The 24,616-nt window shown below is 38.8% G+C and overlaps 1 protein-coding gene across 1 annotated transcript in view; it reads right to left on the minus strand.

Moving 5' to 3' along the window:
- Nucleotides 1–24,616, minus strand: part of WWC2 (WW and C2 domain containing 2) — a 65,175-nt gene that overhangs the window by 11,702 nt on the left and 28,857 nt on the right. The window contains 13 exon segments of the mRNA XM_009330684.1: nucleotides 135–299; nucleotides 596–605; nucleotides 942–984; nucleotides 2,312–2,457; nucleotides 3,480–3,601; nucleotides 4,417–4,581; nucleotides 6,232–6,424; nucleotides 9,563–9,649; nucleotides 9,733–9,813; nucleotides 12,335–12,458; nucleotides 16,008–16,621; nucleotides 18,555–18,644; nucleotides 23,516–23,758. Of these exon segments, the coding sequence (XP_009328959.1) occupies nucleotides 135–299; nucleotides 596–605; nucleotides 942–984; nucleotides 2,312–2,457; nucleotides 3,480–3,601; nucleotides 4,417–4,581; nucleotides 6,232–6,424; nucleotides 9,563–9,649; nucleotides 9,733–9,813; nucleotides 12,335–12,458; nucleotides 16,008–16,621; nucleotides 18,555–18,644; nucleotides 23,516–23,758 (2,083 nt within the window).

The raw sequence follows: 24,616 nt of genomic DNA on the forward strand, positions 1-24,616 counted from the left end.
ATCTAAAGAAAGCACAGGCTCTGCCTCTTGCAGGGAAAATTGGTACATGACTCACTGTCATTAATGCATCATTCCCAAGAAGTTAAGTGACTCTCTAGCTAATAGCTCTTCACTCCAAGTGTTTTTCCTCTTACCCTACAGATGTATTGGTTCCGCTCGCCTGGAGAGAAGGTTTGTGAGCGCACTATCATGCTGTTCCTGACAAAAGGACGCTGTCTTGAGCTCCAGCTGGCTCTGTCCTTGGGTCGGACCGTTGCGTTCTCATTAACCGATTCCTCAGTGTTAGTCTCTTTATCAACCTATGAAAAGGAATTTAGTTTGTAAGAACTGCTATATCCAGACACATGCCACTACATAGTTTTTGTGCCTTTCGATTTTACAAGCGTTCTTGTTACCTTGAGGCATATGGAAAAAGACCAGCAGCGAAAAGCATCTTGCACATACAGAGAAGCTATGCTAAGTAAAGAAACACAAAATTCCCAAAATGCTTAACAGTGTGTGGGGAGTCTTTGAAGGTACTCCTTGTATCCAGCAAAACCAAAGCTTTTGCAGAAAGGCCTTTGCTGCCCTGGGTCTGATGCAACCATGGCGCAACAAGTGTTTTGCTGTGCCATTTGCAGACATTATTATTATTATCATCGCGCATTTATATTTATACGTATTTGTTCTGCATTTGCAGAACAGCAAGGTTCTGCCATGCTAAAGACGGTGCATATGCACGCTGAAACGGGCAGCTGGGAAAGTTACATTGCCCAGGTTCTTCCAGACATACTGTCGTATGTCCCCCAAACCCCAGCAGCGGGGTTGCTTTATGGCAATCTGCAGAGTTGCACCAGCCTCGTGAACCCAGGGAAAAGACACTGCTAGCTGCTCTCCCTCAGAAGGGCCTGCTGCCTACTACAGTTGCCCCACACGTGCCACAGGGAGCCTCAGGTGCCAACATCCCCATAGGTGGCGCAGCCCGTGCTTACCTGCAGCAATCATCTTGACAGCCTGGCTAGAACAAGCACTGCAGCAGCTGGCACATCGGGTGTTACTGATGTGCACTGGGGCATTTCCTTCAACTCAGGTAATTTAATGAGGTTCGTGGTTTTCAATGTGCATGTGATAAATACAATGACCTAAATCACACAACTGCAACCCTGAGAGGATCTGGCACATGAAGATCTACTCTGTGGCTGGCTTTACTATGAGGTCTGCTATGTTCTTCATTCACTGTCCAGGTCCGTCCAGCCCAGGCTGAGCAAAACACTTGTGAGTGCGCCTAACCTTCAGATGTTGCCCTTGATGTCTCCCCTTGCCGAGTTAGGGCTTTGATCTGTATTTGCTTGCTACCCAGCAGACTGTTAGTCCTTTTAATACCATGGCCTTAGCTCATTTGGCATCTTGCCACATAAATTGGAAGGTAATCACAGTTTCCAGCAAGTCCACTGAGGTGTTGAACTTCTGTATTGTCATAAACTTGAAGGAGCAAGATTTCATTCTTTGCCTTTTTACCTTTGCTATTTTACAGAACCTGTGAGCTTAATGCGTGCAACAGTGTTTTCATTAAGATGCAGAAAGGTGTTCTAAAAATTTTATTTCTAGAGTACGTGCTACCACATCAGGCATATGTTTACTAAAGATTTACTAAAAGTGCTTTCAGAAAGGTGGAATATAATTTAAAGTGAACAGTTAACAAGAACATGGAATTAGAATTTGTTACGTGCAGTGTGGGGATAGTTCAATAGTACACAGTTTAATACACATTTTTGAGTTTTCTGTTCATTAATCTTTCCTCCTCTTCTCTGCTAAGCCAGTTTTTGTATTTACACCCTAAAATAAAGGGAAGAAATAAGGACATCCCCTCATTGGTTTAAAGATCTCGACCCCTGTTCTCTTTCCCGCTGTTTATCAAATGAATCAGAAAAAAAAAGAAAACAATGAAACAGATGTGCAGAAATATTTTAAATATGCACAAGTTGAAGCTACTGAACTGCACTTGTATTTTGACTATTCTCCCTATGCAACAAAAAAAGTGAAGACAGACATTTTTAGTTAATTGTCTTTGACTCTAAAGTTCTGCCTAGCATGTCTGTTAAATGCCCTCTTCATAGTTCAGAAGTGACCACACCAATTTCGTTAAAAGTACACACTGACAAGCGCTACAGCAAAGGCCACATCAAGTTGTAAATGCTCAGATGCAGCAGACTTCTACGTTAACTGCTCAGAAATAGATCTTCAGACACAGTAAGATACTGTAGGAATGCATATTTTCAGATATTCACCAGTGTTAGTATTACAGCTTCCTGGCTTTCACGAGCCTCATCACTGTTCTCTCTGTCCTTGTCTTCATTTGTTTCTGGTGAATCAATGAGCAACCCCATGTCATCAGTACAGTTGCCTTCTACTGCCAGCTTAATGCCGTCCTCCTCTTCATCCACAATTTCATCAGAGGCTTCTGCGAGCATTTCTAACCTGTACGAACGGAAGTAGCCCAGGCTTATTCTCAAACTGAAAAAGACCACCAGAGAAAGGTATCAGAAGGCCTAGGTGTTCACCCATGTATAATGTATGCATTTTCCTGACAGGGAAAACAAGAGTATCGCCCAAATACTTCCATTAATTTAACGTGAAGGCAAATTTCATTATATACTCCAATAAAACCCAGCAAGCTCTACTACAGTTCACCTTCAAGATCATTATGACAACACCGCGCTACATTCAATAGCTGTAAGTTGATAACGTTGAAGGATTTTCGTTGCAATAAATTAATAAATCAAATGAGCGAGTCTCCCCTTCCCCCACAATACAGCGTGTATTTATTTCTACACTGCAGCTAAGAAATTGCACAGGAACAGAACTCAACATAGCAAATTTGCAAGAAATCTGTTTCTTGGGAAAGCTCACAACTTCTTCAAAAACAAGACCATCAATGGAAGCGCGCACACACACACACACTGACTTTGTCAGACAGCAGCTCTCTTTTCAAATCCTACTAGTTGTTTATTATAGTTAATGCAACTAATATTTGATATGAGACATTCTAGTACACCTCCAGTGGCTTAGACTCCCCAGGTGGTTTCACAGGAAGATGTACATGGAATGGAGGAGCATCAGCAGTAGGAGTTAACAGAGCAGCCAAGACACTGTAAACCTGAAAGACGGTGAATGAATTGACCACAAAAGAGAATGAGACTTTACCCCATTTCCAGTGGTGGTGAGACACTGTAACAGGTTGCCCAGAGAAGTTGTGGATGCCCCATCATTGGAAGCGTTCAAGGTCAGGTTGGATGGGGCTTTGAGCAACCTGGCCCAGTGAAAGATGTTCCTGCCCATGGCAGGGGGGCTGTACTAGATAATCTTTAGAGGTCCATTCCAACCCAAACTACTCTATGATCTCCTCCAAAAGTACAGCCCTTTCATTTGTCTAAGAATAAGAGGAATGAGCAGAATCATTCAGGCATGAGCAGTGAGGGAGAAAAAGTGGCTGGCTTTACCAGTCTTCCTCAGAGCCCCTTTGCTCCTGTTCCTCCTCCTCCTCATCGTCGTCTTCAGCCAGCTCTTGTTCTACTGCTTCCAGCTCAGCAGATGTCCTCTCCAGCAGAGCTGACACAGCATCCTCCTCACAAGGAAAGAGAAGATGAAACCAGAACTGAGTGATACATAACATAGGTAAAAACATGACAACTCTTGCAAGAGCTGCGTTACCCTGCTGCTCCCTGATGCCAGCAAAAACATGACTCAGATCATAAGTATAAGGGGGTTGAATTGTCAGTGTGTAGCACGTTAACTGATTGCTTTTATACAGAGTAAATCTCAGTCAAAAATAGATTGTTTGAAAAAAGGTTAATGCAATCAAATATGCTCCTGTCATCCTTTAATGTCTCATCTCCCTTTCCCTCTCATACATGTAATAACCCTAGGTAAAAAAAGGTGGTTCTTAAAAGTTACATTTTTTAATGTAGTTCTCTTAAGGAGATATTAAAGCAGAAAAGCTTATTTAACCAGAAGAATTAGTATATGTTTTGCATAAACAGCATTTTCAGTGCAATGGCTTTAAGTATGCAAATTCATATAATTAATAAATACCAATTTTTAAACGTGCACATATGAAAAGTCAATGGTAAACTTAAGGAAGCTCTTCAATAATATTCTTTTTAAAATGAAACACAACTGAAGTGTTTCAAACTGGCGTGCAATTTTGTATCCCACTAAGAAGCACCAGCCCTATCCACACTTGCTAACAAGTCTGAAACCCCATATAGGACCTACTCACGCACAAAGTCACTATTGACAAAAGTGCCTGCAAGACAACAGGGCCTTGGACCTCCAGGGGACGACAATTCACGTATTCAAGTAACCACTATGCAACAGCACAATTAGAGTCTATGGCTTTTCTCTTGCTATTACAGTAACAGCCAACACATTGCTCACCAAGTCCAATGAGTCCGATGACTGCTTGCTTAACAGAAACATGGATTCTTCGTTTTGTTCCTTGTTTTTTTTGCCAGGAATTTGCTTGCAAGGCAACAGGTTGTACCACGGAGTACAAGTCTCATCAGAAAACAATAAATCTGCCAGACTGATCTGAGTCCCAGCCTGCACAAAATAAGAAAGGGGAAGAAAATTGTTTAAATTTGTTTTTTTTTTCCTGGAAGACAGCTGAAAATAAATTCTACAGTATTTATCATGTGAAATAGGCAGCACAAATTTGACATGACTCTTAATTCCCTTTTTAACCGCACAGTTTTCTATTTCCCTCCACTTCTACTTAAACAAATAGAAGTACATGGAAAGGTCCTTCATGTTGTCCATTTTGCCATCTTTTTATTTCCGTCTGCAGAATTTCTCCCCACATGCACACACATAAAACCCTCTATATCACCGTAATGCACACGTCTGCTTTCTATAGCGTTCAATAATGAAAAACTCTGTCAGTGAAACCTGCAGCATCAATCCATGGAGCAGCAAGTTTCAGTCAATTTTTCAGTTGTTCCACCACAAAAATCATCAATACAGCAAACAATAACGGATGACCTTGTTTGCTCTAACGAGTGAAGAAGCAGATGAAAAGACAGTAAAAGAGATTAAGAAACCCTTTCATTTGGACAAGCAGTGACATCCACTGAGTTGGCACTCTGGGGAAACTTATGAAGTACTTGTGTTTGGGCTGTGCCTTGGAGATTAAAGTCCTTTGTTCTTTGGCAAAGCAAATCAACTTCACAGCTACTGGGCTGCATACATAGCTCTTGCCAAAACTCTGGTCACGTTGCCCGGGTCTTTCTGCTGGGGGTGGTACTCCCAACTCTTTCTTTTGATCTTGAGATTAACCCTTATGTTTTTGGTGGGTTTTTGTTGTTGTTGGGTTTTTTTCTTCACCTTTGTATCCTGCATTCTGTTGCATTTTTGTTCTGCTGCCCTTCCCTTACCTGAAGGGAAGCCTCTTACACACTGAAAAAGGCCAACGCATTTTCCAGGAATTAAGTTAACTTCTATGTTTTTGAAAGTGAGAGGCTGTTCCCAGTAGTCGGGGCTGATGAACTCCACCAGATTCCAGCATCTCTTACAGCGTGTTGTAACTGAGAATCTCACTGTGGTACTAAGTCATGGTGAAAAACCAAACTGAGTTGTACCAGACCATGCAAAAACAATCTGAAAGTAAATGAAGCATCACTAATTGGGCGATGACCACAATTAACAACAAAATTTTAAAAGTTTCAGTTTCCAATAGGCTGGTCTATGAATGTCATGGCTTTTTATTATTTCTACAGATCATAAAGACTAAAAAGGTGTACATCATATAATCTACAATAACATGCAAAAATGTAATTTAGTTTGTTCTTTGTGACAAGCTGCGATAATGAGGGTTCGCTTTTTTTTTTTTGGACATACTGTGGCTCTTATTTAGCTTTTACTTTAAAATCTAGTGTTAGAGTAATGGTGCAATGAAGTTTATGAGGGTTTTTTATGTATAAAACTGCAAAGATGGAATATCAATCTGTAATTAAAAGGTTAAGGTAATGCAGTGTTAGAATTATCAACACACCTCCTAAAACTTCCATCCAGGGTTAGATTCTGTATCAGGAATTTCAGAGAAAGGTAGTATTTTAAGTACTATAGCAACAACCAAGTTATGCTTCAGAGTTTGTTTCTAAGTACTGTGGAATTTTAGCAGCCTTGACCATCAAAATAAGAGGGGACGCTATAAACAAATGCATGCCAAAAAAAGCCAGAAATAAAACTGCATACCAAGCATTCTTCCCGACGACTTCTACTGACAGCACAAACATCTACTCTCAGCGTCTTCTGTAGCAGTGTTACTTGGGAAATGGCTACTCTGAATATCTCATTGAATAAAATGGTTTCCATGGCAGGATGAACTTTTGTGCGGAACAGACAGCTGATATCAGTTGAGGATGGAAGTACTGCTACTCTAATATACCTGCCGGAAACAAAACAAAATCTTTACCTGTATTTAAACTAGCACTTGCTGGTTGACGCATGATAGAAGTTGACCCCATCGACTAAAGGACTGCATAGCAAGAAAAAAGAAACAACAACAAATCAGAGGTGGAATGGGAAAAGAGGTGAAAAAGAGGAGTGAGAAACTCCTCCTGCCCCTTGCACAAACATTGCCCAAAAAGGAATTTCTGTGCCTCGTAAGGTAGTAGCGAGAGAGGTAGCTATTTCTGTCTCTATCCAAATTTATCCTCTGGTTTAGTACTGTGAACACTGAGGATCATGTCACAGATGGGAGGAAACATGATCTTAATGTTAACTAAAAACATGAGAAAAATTTGGGTGGATGTAAAAATTAAACTCTTAGAACGATGTGAGCAGCACTGAAAAGCAGTGAAGCCTTTTAATCTTTTAAAGAAAGAAACAAAACCAAACCTCCAAAGAAACCAGAAAACTAAGGAAAATGAGGAAGAAAATAGCTGGGCCCATAGCTGCTTAAGATCAATTCATAATATATTAAGTGAGACTTAGAAGAATGCATCTTGCAAGCCTAAACTTAAGCATGGGGAATAACTTGAAATTGTTACGCAGCTGCATTCATTATAGAACAAATATCAATGGATATTATGTGGATAAAGGTAATACTTGCTAACTTGCAGGTCTTGCTTTAGCAGTAGCTTGATAAAGACATTCCTAATGCAATTTGTACATGTTATTTACCTACTGCACAGCTTCTCATACACATGAATGAGCACAGTAATTGTTTTACATCTTTTCTGTGCCTATGCATTAGCCTATTTCTAGTATTGGCTTTCAATAGAATTGACATTCACTGTAGAATAGAATGCAATGAAGCTAGCTAAAGCAAGGAGAAAAAGTGGGCCAAAGAAAACTATTCTGGAAAAAACTTTTCTCCCAAAATTTATAGTACTATTGCTATATTTTCTGGTAATGACTTTGTACATACTGTTATTATTATTAAAAACTTAGTTTCACATTAATTAAACCAAAAGAAATTAGGTCTGTGAGAAATTTGATTTTGTTATTTGAATTTGGGCATAGCCTTTATTCCCCAGTTATGCCAAGCTTCTTGGGATAGAGTAAGATCTAAGTTGTTTGGTTCATGTGTATAGACTGGATAGCAGGTATCCAGCATTTTGACAAACCAATCCCAAAGTTAAGTGGTAGCGTAATGTAATTCCAGTAATGCTGCTGCCGTATTCACGTAATGTAGGTGAGCAATTTGCATGGTCTACTGAAAACAGCCATTTTAATAGATTAAGCAATTAGGAAACATTTTGAAAAGAGGTAGGAATAGAAGATAAAGTATATTAAAAGTATGTTTAAAAGGTGGTTCATTGGAGCTTTCTTTTAATAATTGTTAGCCAATTCATTGGCATCAGGCCAGAATGAGGGGTAAACAGAGAAGTAAAAGATAAATTGCTCACTGGTTTTGTTTTACAAGACTGCTTACTTTCATTTTAATTAAAAAAGTTAAAAAGTCAACCAATGCCTCAGATTTTGCTGTGACAAACCTATGACTTCTCAACTGATAAAAAAAATGATCCTGACCCAAATAATAAGTATTCAGCTAGGCTCTACCTACTCTAAAAGTGAACAGCTTTTACAAACAGCGTGGAAACAGGTATCAGTAAGACCTCATGTCAAATCTATTCCTCTGCATGTAAAGGTTCAATAAAGAACTAACCTATCCAATCTTATGTTCTAGAAAATACAGTTATAACATAGCATCATTTTCCAGACCCAATTTTTATCATTGTACGTATCTGTACAGTATATACATATATGCACACAATGGCAAGTGACAGAAAAAATGCTATTTGCAAGGTCCTTCCTTTACCCTGTCCTTTCTTCCTCCTTGTTTTGGGCAGCTTGAGTTTCATTAGATCTTTTTAGCAGCAGCAGCAGGTCTGGACTTCTGCACTAATGACGCTTGACTACTAATTACAACTTCATACTTTAATTCCTAAAAAGATGCCAGCTATGACCTAACTTTATCTTACTGAACATTTTGTTGACATTCTTTCTATATTCTACATTATCTACTTTTCCTCTCAGCTGTGTCAATTTATTCTTCTCTAGTTTTTCTATATTCTTGTACTAAATGCTAGTGGACTTGGAAGGTCAGCAGGGGAAAGATGGAGGTCGGAGAAGGAAGGATGGTAGCAGACAACCATTTGTTATTAAAAACAAACAAAACCAAACAGAAAAATCCAACAAGCACCCAGGCCTGTGTCCCTATACATCCTTTCCATATTCAGTGGAATATTGATCTGCCAATTAAACTCAAGGTGATGGGGGACGGGGGAAGGGAACCGCAAGAAAAACAATTTTTCCAAGGATTGATTATGTTCTACTCTAATCTTATTAAGCTTCTCAACAGTTTAAGATAGCTTTCCAGTCTGTAAAAAAGCTCACTGAAGTACAAGTGTCCCCAAGGAGCCAAGGCAAGCTGTTCTTATTTGTACAGATGAGAGTTTTGGATTAGAATCTCAGTGGTAACATTTTCTTATTCAGGCATTTTTGTTCATTTCCTACATATGATTTCCACTGTAATTACTTTTAGATCTTTCCTGTCCAATTCAATACAAGAACTAATTCTTAGCAGACCTCCAAGCTCCAGTTGTTAGGGAAGCTGTATCTCAACGCGGCTGTGCTTGTCCACTTGCAATTTATCAAATTACCCCTTACCTTTAAAAGCTCACTTAAAAGACACATACTATTTTAACATCATTTTACATCAAAATGCCACATAAAAGTAAAAAGACAACATTCTGAGCTGAAAGAATGGCAAAGTATCAAAAGAATGTTTTTAGTAACTACAGAATAGCTGCTCTGCACTCACAAATCTACAGAATGTGATTTTGTTCCACAATGCTTTTTGTCCCACTTCAGTGGAACGTGCAAATTTCCTGGTAACGTCTTTTTCTTGCAGCATTGCTGGAATATGTTAAAGCTAAGTACTACTACAGTTTGAAAAGTTTTATACATATTTTAGTGCTGTTAAGCAGTAAATCAATCCACTCCTTTGGAGAATTTGAACAAGTTATTATTATACTCTCATATTTCAACACTACTGCTCAGTGATTGTTTGACTTACACTTTAGAGTGAAGGGGGACAGAAAACACTGGAAGATTTCTGAGCCGTACTATGATTATCACAAAACTTGAATTGCTGTGGTCGTATCTGTTAAAGAAAGGACAACATGAGGGAAGTTTACTATTCGCATTTATGTATGAACAGAAATATTCCCTTTGCTGGTCACTTACCTGAGTCCTATTTGTACCTGGGCAGCCTCTAGAGTTGTTGCATCATCTTCACTATATACAATGTCCTCAGTTTCATTTGGTCTAGGGCAAACAGGCAAATACTCAAATTTAGGAAAATTATAGTTAGCTTTCAGCAGTAATTAAGGTATGCATACACAGAACATATATACATTCTCCTAAACAGGCTGATTTAATTACAGCATGCACTCCAAATGAGAATTTCAGAGCCTACACAACAGCAATGCCTGTTTTAGGGACAGTCGCTGCGTGAACAGTTTGACAACTCCAGTAATGAGTCAGAAAGGCCTTACACTGATTACTGAAGCAGGCCAGACTAACAGGCAAGAGAAAAACTCATGACATTTACCTATACATACTCAGTACTTCTTTATACCCCTGAATACAAAATTGGAAATTAAAATTTGTGATAAACGTCAGAGCACCCATAAACTGGATATGAAATACTGCTTTGGAGAATATTTGAAAAGCAGGAGCTCTGTAAAATAGAGAGGTTTCTGTGCAAACAAGAAGCATCTTTCCTCTGAGCCTGTTTTCAGAAGCATTCAAAGAACCAAAGGGACTCAAGTCTTGCAGCTGAAGAGCAACTCCAGCACTGAATGGAATTACAGAGAATCCATACGGCAACACAATTTCCAGTCATTTTCTGGGAGGTTTGAGTGAGGCTGTGGTATTAGTGTGTTTGATTTTTAAAACTAGACTGTTGAGATCAATAAACAAGATCAAGATAGAAGATGTCAAGATAGGAAATGTGGAGAATGACACAGACATCCCACACCTTATCAAGACATGACAGCATTAATTTTAAGACTGTACATTTAGAGGTTTCCTTTTTACTATTCATTTCCTGGCTGATGGCTAATTTGATAGAGTGCATTTATTTCCTCCCCTGCCTCAAATTACTCAATACAAAGGACGGGTCTATACAGCAGAAATCAATGTACTGTAACTTCAGGAGCACACTGACAAACTGTAAGTCATTGCATACACAATGCTCATAAAGACACTTCTACTAAACATAAGCATCTCACAGAGAGACACTCATTACCTCTTCACTACTTCCTATTCAGCAAGAATTAAGAGCATGCACACCTGGAGCCATCACGGAATAACTAGTGTCTGCAAATCTTAGTTTGCACAAATGGCAACAGTTTCCTTTTGTACATAGACTTAGGGGATGCAGCTGTCGTCTTTCCTCTTTTCCTGAGTAACAACAGGAAGAAGACAGGAATTTGTTCTGTTTTCCACCTATCCTACCACTTGCAGTCATTGGAGAGGACAGCTAAAGACTTGCTCCACAGCACATCCACAGCTTTTGGGTCCAATGTCTGCTCATTTCTATCCACTGCACTTATAACTGGAGCAGACAGTAAGCTTTGATCACAGTGGCTCAGAATTGAAACAAAATGAAAAGACAACAATGGTTATTGAACCAAAATACACAGTCACAGCCACTCAGTCAAGTGAAGGCTAAGCTTTTAATAGATAGGAGTTTATTTCAGCCTAAGAAGTTGCATTAGGTCTAACTGAACACATGGAGGAAACTAATACTAGGATTCAGACTTCAGGGTGAAATATGGGTCCATGACCTAAGATGAGATTGAATGGCCATTCTAACACTTCAGGAGAAATCCCTTTTGTATTTCAGCTTTTTTATTTGGTCTCATCTATTTTATTACCTTTTAATTTGTGAAAAACTTGACAAGTAGGAGTAATTTTATCAGAGACCAATAAAACCCATTTATGATACCATAATGCACCTTTACCTACCTAATAGAAAAGCATTTAGCCTGGCAACAGGAGACATGCATCTACATCTTTGTAACCATCCTGCTAAAACATCTCTCTGAATATTCAAAAGGACAAAAAATTCTTAATGTCAACAACTTGCCAAAACTGGGGTAAAAAAATAAAGATTTTGGTTTCTCTCATAGTTTGCAATAGTCTTCTGTTATGCAGTCTGAAGTTCATTGTTCTCACTGCCAGAAAACAGTATGAAGAATCCTGTAGAAGTTATGTCTTGTCAAAAAGCAACAACAGCAAATACATTTCTTGTATCCTGTTCACCACGGTGAAGCATGAATATTATACCCTAACCTGGATTATTTTCATACCAACATTACAACTGAGGATTTTCTTATCTTTCCTATATCCTCTTTTTTATAAAAGAAAATGTTCAAGCAAAATGCTATGCAATTCTTTGCTATGCAAAGTAGAGTCAATACAGCCACATGGCAGAACATGTATAGTTTAAAAACAGCGTTTCTCCCAGGAAAACTTCTAGCAAGAAAAAAAAACAGGATCAGAAGGTAGCATATTAATGCTACTCAACCAAGTTATACAAGCACTCTAATGCAAATTTATTAGCTTAAAAAAGCAATCAAACTTAACTGTTTGGCAAATGTGCCTTCCTTTCAATATGAAAGGACAAAATATTTACAAAAAAAGGCAAGACCAATAAACTGCTTATGCTGATATTACGTAACTGCTTATGCGTGGTGCTCAGTTGCCGGTTGAGGTTAAACCACGACATAGATATATTTAGATTTTTGGTGGAGAGACTTGCATTATTTCTCAAACATACCGTTTCACAGAAGCTTCATATACACCACTATCTCCAGCTACAGACTCATCAGACACGGCAGCAGATACACAAGCTGTTTTCTCCTGAAGCAGGTGACTAGCTGTTCTTTGTGGTAAGTCAACACCTACAAAAAGAAAGGGGAATGAAAATTAGTCCAAGAGATTAATAGTCAGAAAGAGAGAAGCGCATAGCTTAGAAAGTTGTCAGGTTGAAAGTGGTGACCCTTAAGGGAGTATCACAGAGTAGTTTTGTTCCACATCATTAAACATTCTGAGACTGTACTGCTGTTACCACATATTCTGGCTAGGGATATAACCAAACTGATGAACTTGAAAATGTACAACTATTATTCCTTCCCAGAGATACAGGCTCCTATCATCACCCGTATCTGTTGAGCTAGTTATTATCCTTCATTATCTTCATTATTAACCCTCATTATCCTGATCTTTAAACCTGTATTTGCCATGTTCACATTCTGCACCGTAGTAACATTTCAGCTACATGCAAAGTGATTGCCTACTGTTTATTAAATATTCAGAAGTCAGACAGATGCCCTCTCCCCAGTGATATAACCGCTAGAAATTAAAAATCCCCTCTGGTTTACTATCATCAAAAACTTTTTATGCTACGGTCTCTTTACTATCAACTACTACTTAGCTTTAATCTTCAACTCGCATTCATAACGCTAGTGTCATGCAGTGAAGCAGCAGCATTCACGGAAAGCCACGTTCTGCAGCATAGTAAGGTGAGGGCCTATGCAGTACTTTTATCTGCCAAGGGGTGGGGATATTGGTATGCATTATCGTCCCCACCTGAATCATGACTTTACATCTTCTTAAGATGTTTAAAATTTAAGGCTTCAGATTAGATGATTGATTGCTGCATTTGTGCTTTTATTTATGGCAGTAGGAATGCTTTTTCCTTGATGAAGAAGTGCACTTTCCCTTCCCCCCCCCACCACGTGAGGGGTGAAGGTGATGACATGATTTATTGATTACCCTTAGGAATTACCACAGCAGCCTAAATTGACTTTGACAATGACAGAGACTGACTGTGGAAGAGCTACATGATATTCCAACTTGGTTTCTGACAGCAGGGACATGTGCAGAGGAGCAAATACCTGTACGGTTCACCTGTACAGAAAAGTCAGAGACAGACAGAGAAGCAGGTGAGCACTGCATCTAAAAAGCCAATGCAGACTATTACATGAAAACACTACCTATACTGCGTTCAGGTATGTTTGTCTACCTCCAAATTAAGATTCAGCAGTATTCTGATTTGTAGTCTTGTAAATAAGCGAGCTGAAATTTTCCATGCAGGTTTTACGCCTCCGTCTGAGTTTGTTGAAAACCTTCCCGTTCAGCATTGCAGCAGTTCCAAGAATGAAACTGGAGTAGAAACACGGAACCAACCCCAGGTCTATGTCTCACTGCTAATGTACTGAAGCCTCACCAGGAGGCCTATTTTACTGTGGACACTAGAGGTACTGAAGCATAATTAATTAATATCTGGCTTTTCAAAATCTGAGTGCTTGTTTTGGCAGTCTTAATACAGATTTAAAGTTAACTTGTATCATATACATGACCCTACATGAGGAAGTATCAGTATGAAGAATCACAGGATGAATTTATATTTTAAAACCATAACTACTTACAGACGTAAAAGACACCCTGACACTATCCAGAATAACAGGTTGTCAAAAGAAGCTCAAAAATGTTAGACAACCACATGATGCCTCTGAAAATAATGACCTAAAGACATAAATTTAAAAAAAATAATTCTGATTCCTCATAGCCCTATGTGTTCCCAAATTCCAAACCATCCTAAATTCAGTTCTCAGACTGGATGAGTTGCAGCCAGATTGCAAAGACAGACAGACTGAAAGTTGTTGTTAATCTGGAAAGGATATGCTGCTGAAATACAGGCAGGAAAATTAATTATTTTTTCCATCTTTTATAATATGGCTCTACAGCAAAATAACTACTGTGTTCCACTATACTGAAAAGACAAAGGACAAAATGACCCCCTCCCCCCAAAAACCCTTTCCATGTTTGTCCACTTTGCATTTCACAGTTTCAGACCATAAGGACATCAGTCAATTTCTTTTTTTTCTTTCTGCACAAGTTGAACAGAGGGGGGACTCCCAGCTTGTGCTATGTATACCATACATTTATCTTCTGGTGCCACATTGCTCTGGTCAATATTGAAATTACTACAGTACTGCACTAAGCTAATCTAATTAACCAACAGATGTTACAAAGAGAAAGAGAAATAAAAGCAATTTTCTCATTAAAATATGTCTGTATCAATATGTCCAGGTACTTTTATTAAAAACTGGCAAACTCCAGGCACAAGGGTTCAAGCTTGGCAACAAATCTGGACAATGCACTTTCTAGAGCTAGGCTGTATTAATTCTGACGCCCGAACTCCTTAGTTAGCTGCTTCACTATCAATTCAGGCCCAAAAATGTGGCACTGGGTATGCTAGGTGCTGATCAGGTTTCAAATAGGGCTGCCAGTGCTCAGCACTAGGGGAAATCTGGCTCCTTCAGTTCTTCCTTCGGAAAACAGAGCCACTGTGTAACGTAAACACACAAATGGTTTGCAACATACTTAAAGACAGTGACACAGAATGACACTAGAAAAAGTCAATAAATGTGCAGAGAAAGCACAACATACTGTCAACCCTATCAAAAGGCAGCAAAGTCAACACTCTAAGACTGAGGACAAGCCATCAATTCTTGACAGCTGGGATTTTTGAAGTTCTGACTGCCAAAGGCTTTGACAATATAAGACAACTAAGTATGTTGCATGGCTTTTACTGCAGACTAGAAGTGGAATTCATTACACCTAATTCAGCCATCTCAAAGTTAAAGTTAACTCGTTACTAAGGACACCTCCATAACTTACAGGGTCATTAATTCCATCTTCCTTAAAGGGAAGTATGTTTTAGGATAAGATGACTCATCCTTTTGGAAGTTACCCGCAGACTGTAGGGGGAGCCTGGACTAGCTTACGAGCTTTGTTCTAACTCAGATGGATAAAAAGCTAAAAGCTATGAAATCCATGTTAAAAATGGGGAGAGTCTCACTGTAACTTACATGGCACATGGTCACTTGTCTTTCTCGACTCACATAAAAAAAAATGAACTGCAGATCTTTCAGTGACAGCAGGTTCAAATAACTAGATATACATACACACATAAAAATTCTAACTCTTAAGTCCAGAAATCTCTTTTACTGAGGATGTCAGTTTGTAATTTATTCTTCAGTGAGAAACAAAGTACCTGATTTCAAGTTACCAAAAACCAGCAGAGGGTATTTTTGCTCTATCCCCATACATCCTGACAATACCTAGGAACACCATGCATTCGTGTCTTCAAGATCCAGCTTCAGGTTTTTCTGTAATTTTTTCACAACAGAGTCTGCAATACATGAACTTTCCTTCTCAGATAGCTATTGAAAAATGTAGATGGAATTGGGGTGATCATAGCTCTCTGCACCCAAAACTAGAACTTATGTAACGTCCCTCAGAATTACTGACTGCCCACCATGGCAAATGTATGCTGATCAAGATACTGTTCAGTTACATGAGGAACCTCCCCATTCAAGAGCCAGCAGTTGGTTCAAAATTTTCATGTAACATATACATTTGACATTAGCTTTTTTTATTACCTGAATTTCCTTCATGTAGAGAAGACAGAGGCTGCCTAATGCCTTCATTAAGATCTTTACCATTTGTAGGAATCTGAGATCCTGCTCTGGCTTCAGAGTCCAACAATATTTGGTTCTCACAGAGACTAATGCCTGCAAAATCACCCGAAAGGTCACAGTCTTCAAAGTCCGTAGTGAGGTGATGTAGAGGGGAATTTTGAGCTGACACTGAAAATGCAGCTTCTAAAACCAAAGGTGAGCCTGGGGGGGACAAGGAGGACAACGAGGATCTGGAAGACAGTGATGTCACAGATTTGGGAGGTTCAGTCAATTTGGGATGGTCTGCAGCTGAAGGAGAGTCACTGTAACCCAGTCTCCCATGGGAACTGACCACTTCATTTTCATGAATAGTAGTGATAGGCCCTGAAGGAATGTAACCACTTTTTTCTTGCAATATGAAGTCAAGTTTATACTGATAGTCCAAATCTGTTATTTGATCGCCTTGGTTATAGTAGAGATCCGTGGAGCTAAGCGAGTTTAGCGACCCTCTGCTCGATGTGTTCAGAGATCCCCGGCTGGATGCCAGAGATCCCAGACTGCTCCCTGAAGACACAGATAACGTACTAGCTGAGAGGCTGCAAAGAAAGCACAAACACGTACACTGATGTTACTAAACTAAATCAGCACAAAACAGTACAAGGAGAGATAAGATTGACTGGAGCTGCACTACAACAATTCACAACTGAATGCTGCTTGGGGCATTATTTCTTTTAAGCACTCATACTGGGTTTAATGTGCCCAACCTGAACAATTGCCCATCAGGGCAATTTATCCAGCTTACAGCCTGCTCCTAAAGCCCATTTTCTTCAGAAGGCTTGCAGATTTGACAAACTGGTCCGGCAGTAACAGCAGCCTTCTCAGCTGCTATATTCCCACAAAGACTCACTCCACCCTGGTGTAGGCACTCATAGGGTCAATGTGACAGGAAAGGGAACCCCAGGAAGGAAGTTATGGCAGCAGAGGAGTGCTACCACCTCTAGAGCAATTTATGCAGCCTGCCCTCTGCCCAAGCACCTGGGAAAGACGGCAGCTAGAAGGAGACAACTTACAGCAGAACTGCTTCACATCTGTAAGACAATAAACACTCTACATGCACAGTAAATCCAACTACTTAAGCATGGCAAAGCCCATAACGTGCAATCCCTGAATTGCTCAGGCAGTTGAACTAGATGATCGTTGTAGGTCCCTTCCAACTGAAATAGTCTACTCTAGTCTAATCTATTCAATCTTCTCCTGTTAATAGTAGAAGATAAGGAGCCCTGCCAGGCTAGAGAAACTGTCACTGCCTTGGCTCAGGAGGACTCTGCTGGGAAAAAACATCAGGAAAAATAATTCAAGGCAGCCCCTTCTAAACACTTGAAAGATGTTTACTGAACAAAAACAGAGCTATCAACTTTAAACATTTTGCCACTGGCCTAGAAAACTGCTTTTAAAAGGACAAAGAGACCCCCAAAAGTCTAAACACACACACAAGCACAGAATACTTTTAAAAATTATTTAAAAGACTCTTTTCCTAACTAATCACCAATCAAAATGCAATTTATGGGATCTGGCTAAGACATTTTGAAATTGCTAAGCCAGCCTAGATCCCAGGAATAGGATGGTATGGCTTACTGTGAGAGAACCTTTATAGAATGCTTAAAAACGTTTTTCCTCTTAAAGCCCCATTTTGATTTCTAAGAGAATAGGTAAACATTAATGCAGTGTCTGATTCGTGTATCCAACTGGGATATGCAAGAAAATTCAGGATTTTCTAAATAAATGTAATGGACACATGATTTGGTAGCCCAGGGCACAGGCCAGAAGTGAGAGAAACGCTTCCCTAGGACCAGTTACATGTATCATTAAATATTAGAATTCCCATCAGTGCAATGAGTTTGAATTAACAGTTGCTGTAACTGATTAATATTTTGTTATCACTATGAATTTCATAAACCCAGAGTCAGACTTTGAATCAATGACTGTCAGGAAAGAAAATATCCTGCTGAGGATACGTTTCTGTCTACAGAAAGTGTAAGTCAGTGTTGAAGAATAAAACCAGAATCAACTATTCACCTAAGTATTTACATGCATACATGTACTCATTAAGCCTCTCCAGTTATTATACAGAATAAAGGCTACAGTTCTAATAACTCACTTTAGACAGAACTCTGAGAAACCATTTGGTCTCCTCAATGACAGGATTTTGAAGATATGACCAATTAGAGAATTCCCAATTTATTTATTTATTTACACTGAAGCAAAATAACGTCTGCCTGCTTAATTATGAAAACTGTGCAAAAAATCCATTCAATCCAGTCTTGAGTGCTTACTGAAATTATAAAGGTACACCAGGTTTGCATGATGGCAAAATGCTTGAAGCTGTTACACTTGCATTTTCTTACTTAAATATTAAACAATTTTTGTTCAGCTTCCAGCTAAGAGAAAAACCTAGGAATGAAGTTTAGACAGCCAGGTCCACTGGACTGTTGCTGAAAACAGGTTTCACATTACGCAGTACAGTCTCACCTCCTAAGCTGTGAATGCAAATAAGTAGTTAACTTCGTAGTTTCTTCAAGTTTCTGTACCAACTCTTTTCTTCTCTCCTCCAATTTCAATCTGGAAAGAGAGGTACATATAATTATAGGAAAGCATTACAAAATAATCTGGAGGCTAACATACTTTATAGGCAAGACAGAAACAAAGTGAAGATCCCTCATATTTTCATCTGCTTGCCAGCTACTAAAATCCAAGAGACTGTGTTAGCTCTCAGTCCTATCATAAAACCCTAACTGCTTCAGCAGAGTGAGTTTACCTGCAGAATACTAAGCGCTGTAACAAACCTGCGGAGTGTACAAGCAAGCAGAGTGTCGGTACAGTCACACTGTACCAAGGGGAACATGCACCCAATAAAAGAGTAACAGATGAGCACTGGGAAAATAGCCGCAACTTCAGGAAAATAAGATCTGCACTAATACAGCTTTAAAAAGCCATGCTGTAGACTGGCTCCTCACTTAATAATAGTTTCAGAAAAAAAACAAAAATAACACTAATACCAGTATTAGTTCTCATAATGCAAGAACTTAGGGTAGCACTGCAGGAAGTTTAAAATTACAGCACTCCCTCTGACTTCAGAGTCTTCATATAGAGACAAAGCACAGTAAATCAAAACAGCATTCACGTGCAAGGTTCTGAGATGACGGACCATATTTAGGAGTCCTTGGTAAAGATTTCTACATCCCCAACAGCTTTGTCATCACCTCAGAGCCACACAGCATTGTAATGCTCATTATCAAGGTTCACCTTTATGAAAAAGCAGGATTTATTGCCTCCTGCACTGTTATCCATCCTAGCTCTAAACCCACAAATGGTGGAACTCTCCTATTCCTTTTGGCTGGCTGCTAGCAGAAAGGATTCACTAAACTTTACAGTGATTTTTCCTTTTATAATTCCCTTTTATCACTCCATTTACAACGCGAAATAAATTGCTTTCCCTCAGTGGATTCAGCTAACACCCTCCTGTAGTTGTGGATTAGTATCTTCTCCTCTAGCCCTTGCTCAGTCAACTGACATGTCACAAGTTCTCAAGCAACAAATCTGAGAGACAAGAAATTACCGCCCCTCCTTCTCTTAAAAAAAAAAAAATTTTCAATGTTCATTCTCAGAAACCTTTCCTTTGGCCTTTCTAGCATCTCAAGGATGTATAAATTAAAACTCAAATGCAGACAACACTTCAAAGAACAAAAACCAAAAATCAACCATTGCTTTCTTATGCAAACTGAATGAAATACTTGAGAGTTCCCAGAATTCACTCTCTTTAAGTGTCAGATACCAGTAAAAAGACATTAAGTCCTCAATTCAGCAAAGCATGAAAAGCACTTGCTTACACCATGCTTATTCAGCGAGCAAATCTGTGTTATGCAAAGGTGAATAAGTTACCCTGAGGTCAGCCAGGGTGTGAACTTCCACTCCACTGCCTACGCTGCATGTGCTCTTACACCGCAATGTGTTCATCTGCCAATACCTCCCAAGACTGTTAAAAGCATACATGGTATTTCATTCTTTGGTCAGGAAGACATACACACAGGTTTCCAAACCAAGAGTTATGCTCATCTATGGTACCAGACACTCTTCCTTGCCATTTTACTATTTATCAATGCCTTCTGCCTTCTTTTAAAGCCTAATCTATCCTGCTTTTCCAAAGCAAGAGTGCTCTTCATTAGCTCTTTTGTGGCTTTTCAATAGTGAACTATCATTTTATCTTCAAGGAAGAGGCACAAAAATTGCTGTATGTGTTCAACTACTAATGGCAAAAGGCAAGAAAGAAAATGAAAAGCTTAGGAACTTCTCTGACTGGAGTCCTCAAAACAGACACCTATAGTTGTTCCACTGAATTTGTACTATTAAACTAAAAGGTTGGTTTGTTTTTTTCTCCAAAGCACAAGCAAAAGTTTGTTTTCCTTTATCATCTTAAGGAGGTTGATAAGATATAATTTATCCCATATAATTTAGTTCCTGAAAAAACATTCTTTCCTAGATGTAATTTGATCCACTAGTAATTAAAGAAGTAGTATTAATACCTGTAGGTAAATTTCAGAAAGATGTTAGTCACAAGTCACAAACACAAGCTAGATGATGAAATAACTCCTGGAAGTTCCAAGACATGCAGGAAATAATTTTACTATCTCACAACAAATTGAGATTCCAGGAAATTTTTTTCAATTCTACATCAGACCAAATTAAAAACAAACCAACCAACCCCAAAAAGTTTCAAACAATGAACCTTCCTTCTTTACAGCGTAAGCAGGAACTTCAATATCCCAAAGACCATGTAAACACCTAAACAACCATCGTGTTACCTATTCTGACATGGGTCTCTCTCAATCTCTCCTGTTTGCACCCCTCCTATCTAAATTAACCTATTACTCATTGCAGGAGCGACTTGAGTGTTAGTGAGACATCTTTCTCCAGTTTTGATCTTAAATTGTAACATTGCTGAGAGGGGCATAGAATCTTAAAAAAATATATTAAAAATTTTAAGTGCACATACCTCACCTTTCAATGTGAACTTATGTAGACATGTTTGTTTACGACAGGCACAAGAGCAGGGGCCAGTTTTGCAGACAACAGCACAATCAAGTAGTTAAATCATGCTTCTGTTTAAATACTTGTGATTACTTAGAAGATTTTGCCAAGGACTAAAGCAGTAATGGAGTCTCCTTGACATGAACGTAGAGGCAAGAAAGCAGCAAATAGTTCTCAACAGTTCCACAATCCAGATATTTCTATACAGTTGCTGGAAGGCTTCTTAAAGCAATCAGAGTATGCCCTGTCTCTGCTTTATTGAAGCTGATATGTTATGATTTATATCCTCCTTCTGTAAATTGATTCTGAGTACATCTACTAGTGGCAATTTCAGCATCCTACTCCAAAATAACCCAGGGCTATGCTATAATATTTTTGTTTTAAGTCAGAGCAAGTCTTCCGTTTCCTCCCCCTTTAGAAAAAAATAATAAAAAAACCCAAAACCAAACTAAAACAAGAAACCCTTGTCGCATCAAGCTCTGACACAATCCATAGCTTCTTACACTGTTGCTTCATTATCAGTACCTGTGAAAACACTGGAAACCTAAGGCATTCATGAAATTTCATGAAAGAAAGTAGTAATGCAACAACAATGCGCACTTTGAAGATGGTGTGGCTCCTCCACTGATAATGGAGAGGAGAATCTTCCTCATCTCCAAGAATTAAAATGCTGATGGTTGATGAGATACAATTAACTACCCATTTCTCAAATTAACATTTCAGGAGAAGTTTCACCATCTGAATCCTTCTACAAAATGAAAATTTTCTTTATGTTTATAGCAGACACACCAGAAATAATCCTCAAAATAGCTTAATGTGAAAGAATTTTTGTGCTCTGAAGTCAAGTGAGACAGTTTTAATATCAGACTTGCAGGTAGAAATTCACTGGAGATTCACTGGAATGGCAAAAAAGCAAACCAGAAGCCACCATAAATACTACCTCAACCAGCAGTGTATGACATGAAATCTTACAGTAACCTCAAGAAAAAATTCCACATTTTCAGGAATGAAAGTCAAAGGGAAAAAAATTTGAAGACAGTAGAGGGGAAAAAATTTTAAGCTGTAACAAGTAGTTGTGTCACTATACATGGAAAAAAATCTGCAGTTTCATTTCTTCTTGACAGTGGGAGACAATTTGACTTGCCCTTAGTACTCCAAGTTTGTCATCTGACATATATGGGGAAAATGGTCAGGTGCAGAATTTTCTTTGGCACTAAACAAGCAAATCCAAAACACAAGACTAAGAAACCAGCTACCATTTTACAGCATGAGTCAAGATTTAGCTATTACTTACAACAGCATATTATCAGAACCTTAGATTCAAATTATTTGTTTGTCAATGTGATTTTATTATTGACTTCTATTATTGACAGATCCATGGTAATCTAGATACTACTAACACAGACAGGCAATTTCTCCTGTAAAAATATCATTCCAGTAGGACATAACCCTTCTTCTAAAACATGTTGAGATTATCAATATAATGCAGTTTAAACTATTATAAAGTGTACAAAAATGTTTAAAAATCATGCCTAATACACACATACGTACTTTGTAAACAAAAAATTTCCTCACTACTCAGCTACAATTTGGGACCCAACTTCTAATGCCACTAAACAGGAATTCTGGCATTCAGTGAAACTGGAGCAACAGCACGTTTCCTAGCAGAGGGAAGTAGGAAAGGCTTACAGTGCTGATTGTATTACTTCAATAAGGCATACTACACTGATAAATGCAATGACATTTTGTGTTTATTGCATTTTATGTGTGCTAGAGGTGCCCATAAATTTATTTCCACTTACAGTTGATGAAAAGTCTATTTGTGACAGTCACCTTTGATTTTCTCGAACTCTGCATCTGGCTAAAACAATTTATTGTGGGAGTTGCTTCGGTTACCAGTTAGGTAGCAGCAAGTTAGGAAACTTTTGCAACAATTGTACTTCTCCTCTGAACTTTTTTTTTCTTCCCCTTTTGGTTGCATTTTTGTAGGTAATAAAACTCACAATGAAAGGCTTCAGATGTTCTAACAATCAAGATAATCTTTGTAACCTGAGTTCAAATAGTTTACAGCTATTATCAGAAATGAGTGAATGATGTATTGCCCTCCTGCTGGTACGTTGACATTCCTCAGTTATTTAACATCTGTCACAGGCATTTTCATGCTGGTAACAAACGCAGAGCAACTGATATTGCAGAGCACATACAGGGTGTTTGCATTCTCCTACAGTACAGGAGACTTCTTTGTGTTTCTGCCCAGTGGGCTAATAACAAATTTAATTAAGATCTATATAGAACAGTTACTGAAGGAAAACAGCCCATCAAGGCATAGTTCAGGATCTGTAATGACTACAAAGGTTAGACTGCAGAAAAGCAGCATTTAATATTAGCAAATGACAACCCCTTACCTTTCAGCAAGTGCTTGACTGGGTGTGCTTTTTACAGACAGCAGCTCTTCTTCAAGCCTCTTCCTTTCTGCTTCTAGCTGCTCTAGCTCATCTTGAGTACGTTTGCGTGGTGTGATAAACTGCAGTTCCTTTAAAAGCTCTTCTTTTTCATTGATTAACATCAGTTTTTCCTTTTCCACATCCAGTGCCCCAGGCCAGGCTTCACTATCTAGCTTCGAGAGTTCGATCTTCAGGTTAGCCATGCTGAAGTAAAACACAGCAGATTTGCCTGAGCCCAGCATAGCACACAAATTCCAGGAAGAAGAAAAGTGATACAATATTTTGAAAGGTATCAGCATATAACAACATTTTCTACTCAAAGCCATACTTTTAATTAGTTTTGCGTCACAAGAATGCAGACTATGCCAGAAGAGCAAGCCACCTATCCAGGCCAACAGCAATATGCGTATGCTTTAAAAATGAGTTGTTCCTGTTCAAATGTCGAGTTGAAGTAAAAGTCACAACGTTAATAAAAGCTTTATTGAAAGTTATCTGTCTGGTAACATAGTAGTGGCACTATGCTTTACTCATCTAGGGGTGTGATGGATTTCTCCTAAGCTGTTGGAAGCCGACTGCTCCTCAGAAAGAGCAACAACCACGGTGAAAGAATGCGCACCATAGCAAGGTGCTCACTTCAGCAGCATGCACGTATGCAAATCTTAGAAGGCAAAAGCATTGTTTTTCTATGGGATTAAAATAAAAGGTATCAGGACAGCAGCTACCTAAAGAGAAAGGAGATTATTAACGCAAAAATTTGAGTTTGTGCAACTGCTGTTGCCATCACAGTTGTCAAATCACAGAGTTAAGACACCCAAGACTTGGTTATCCATACTTATTGCGCAGATACACGCATATAATGGAAGCAGAAACTTCCCTACATTATTATTGTACTATAGCTCAGTCCTGATCAAGACAGGTTATTTCCAGTATTCAGTCTCCATAATCATTCTGTCTATGGGCTAAGCAGCATAGCTTAAAAAGTGCAGGTTTTGCAATAAAGACTCACTGTCCACTGGGAAAGCTTAAAAATTCCCTTTATTGGTGCCACGTATCTAATAAGAT

Source organism: Pygoscelis adeliae, unplaced genomic scaffold (genome assembly GCF_000699105.1).
Source record: "Pygoscelis adeliae isolate BGI_AS28 unplaced genomic scaffold, ASM69910v1 Scaffold167, whole genome shotgun sequence".
NCBI lineage: Eukaryota > Metazoa > Chordata > Aves > Sphenisciformes > Spheniscidae > Pygoscelis > Pygoscelis adeliae.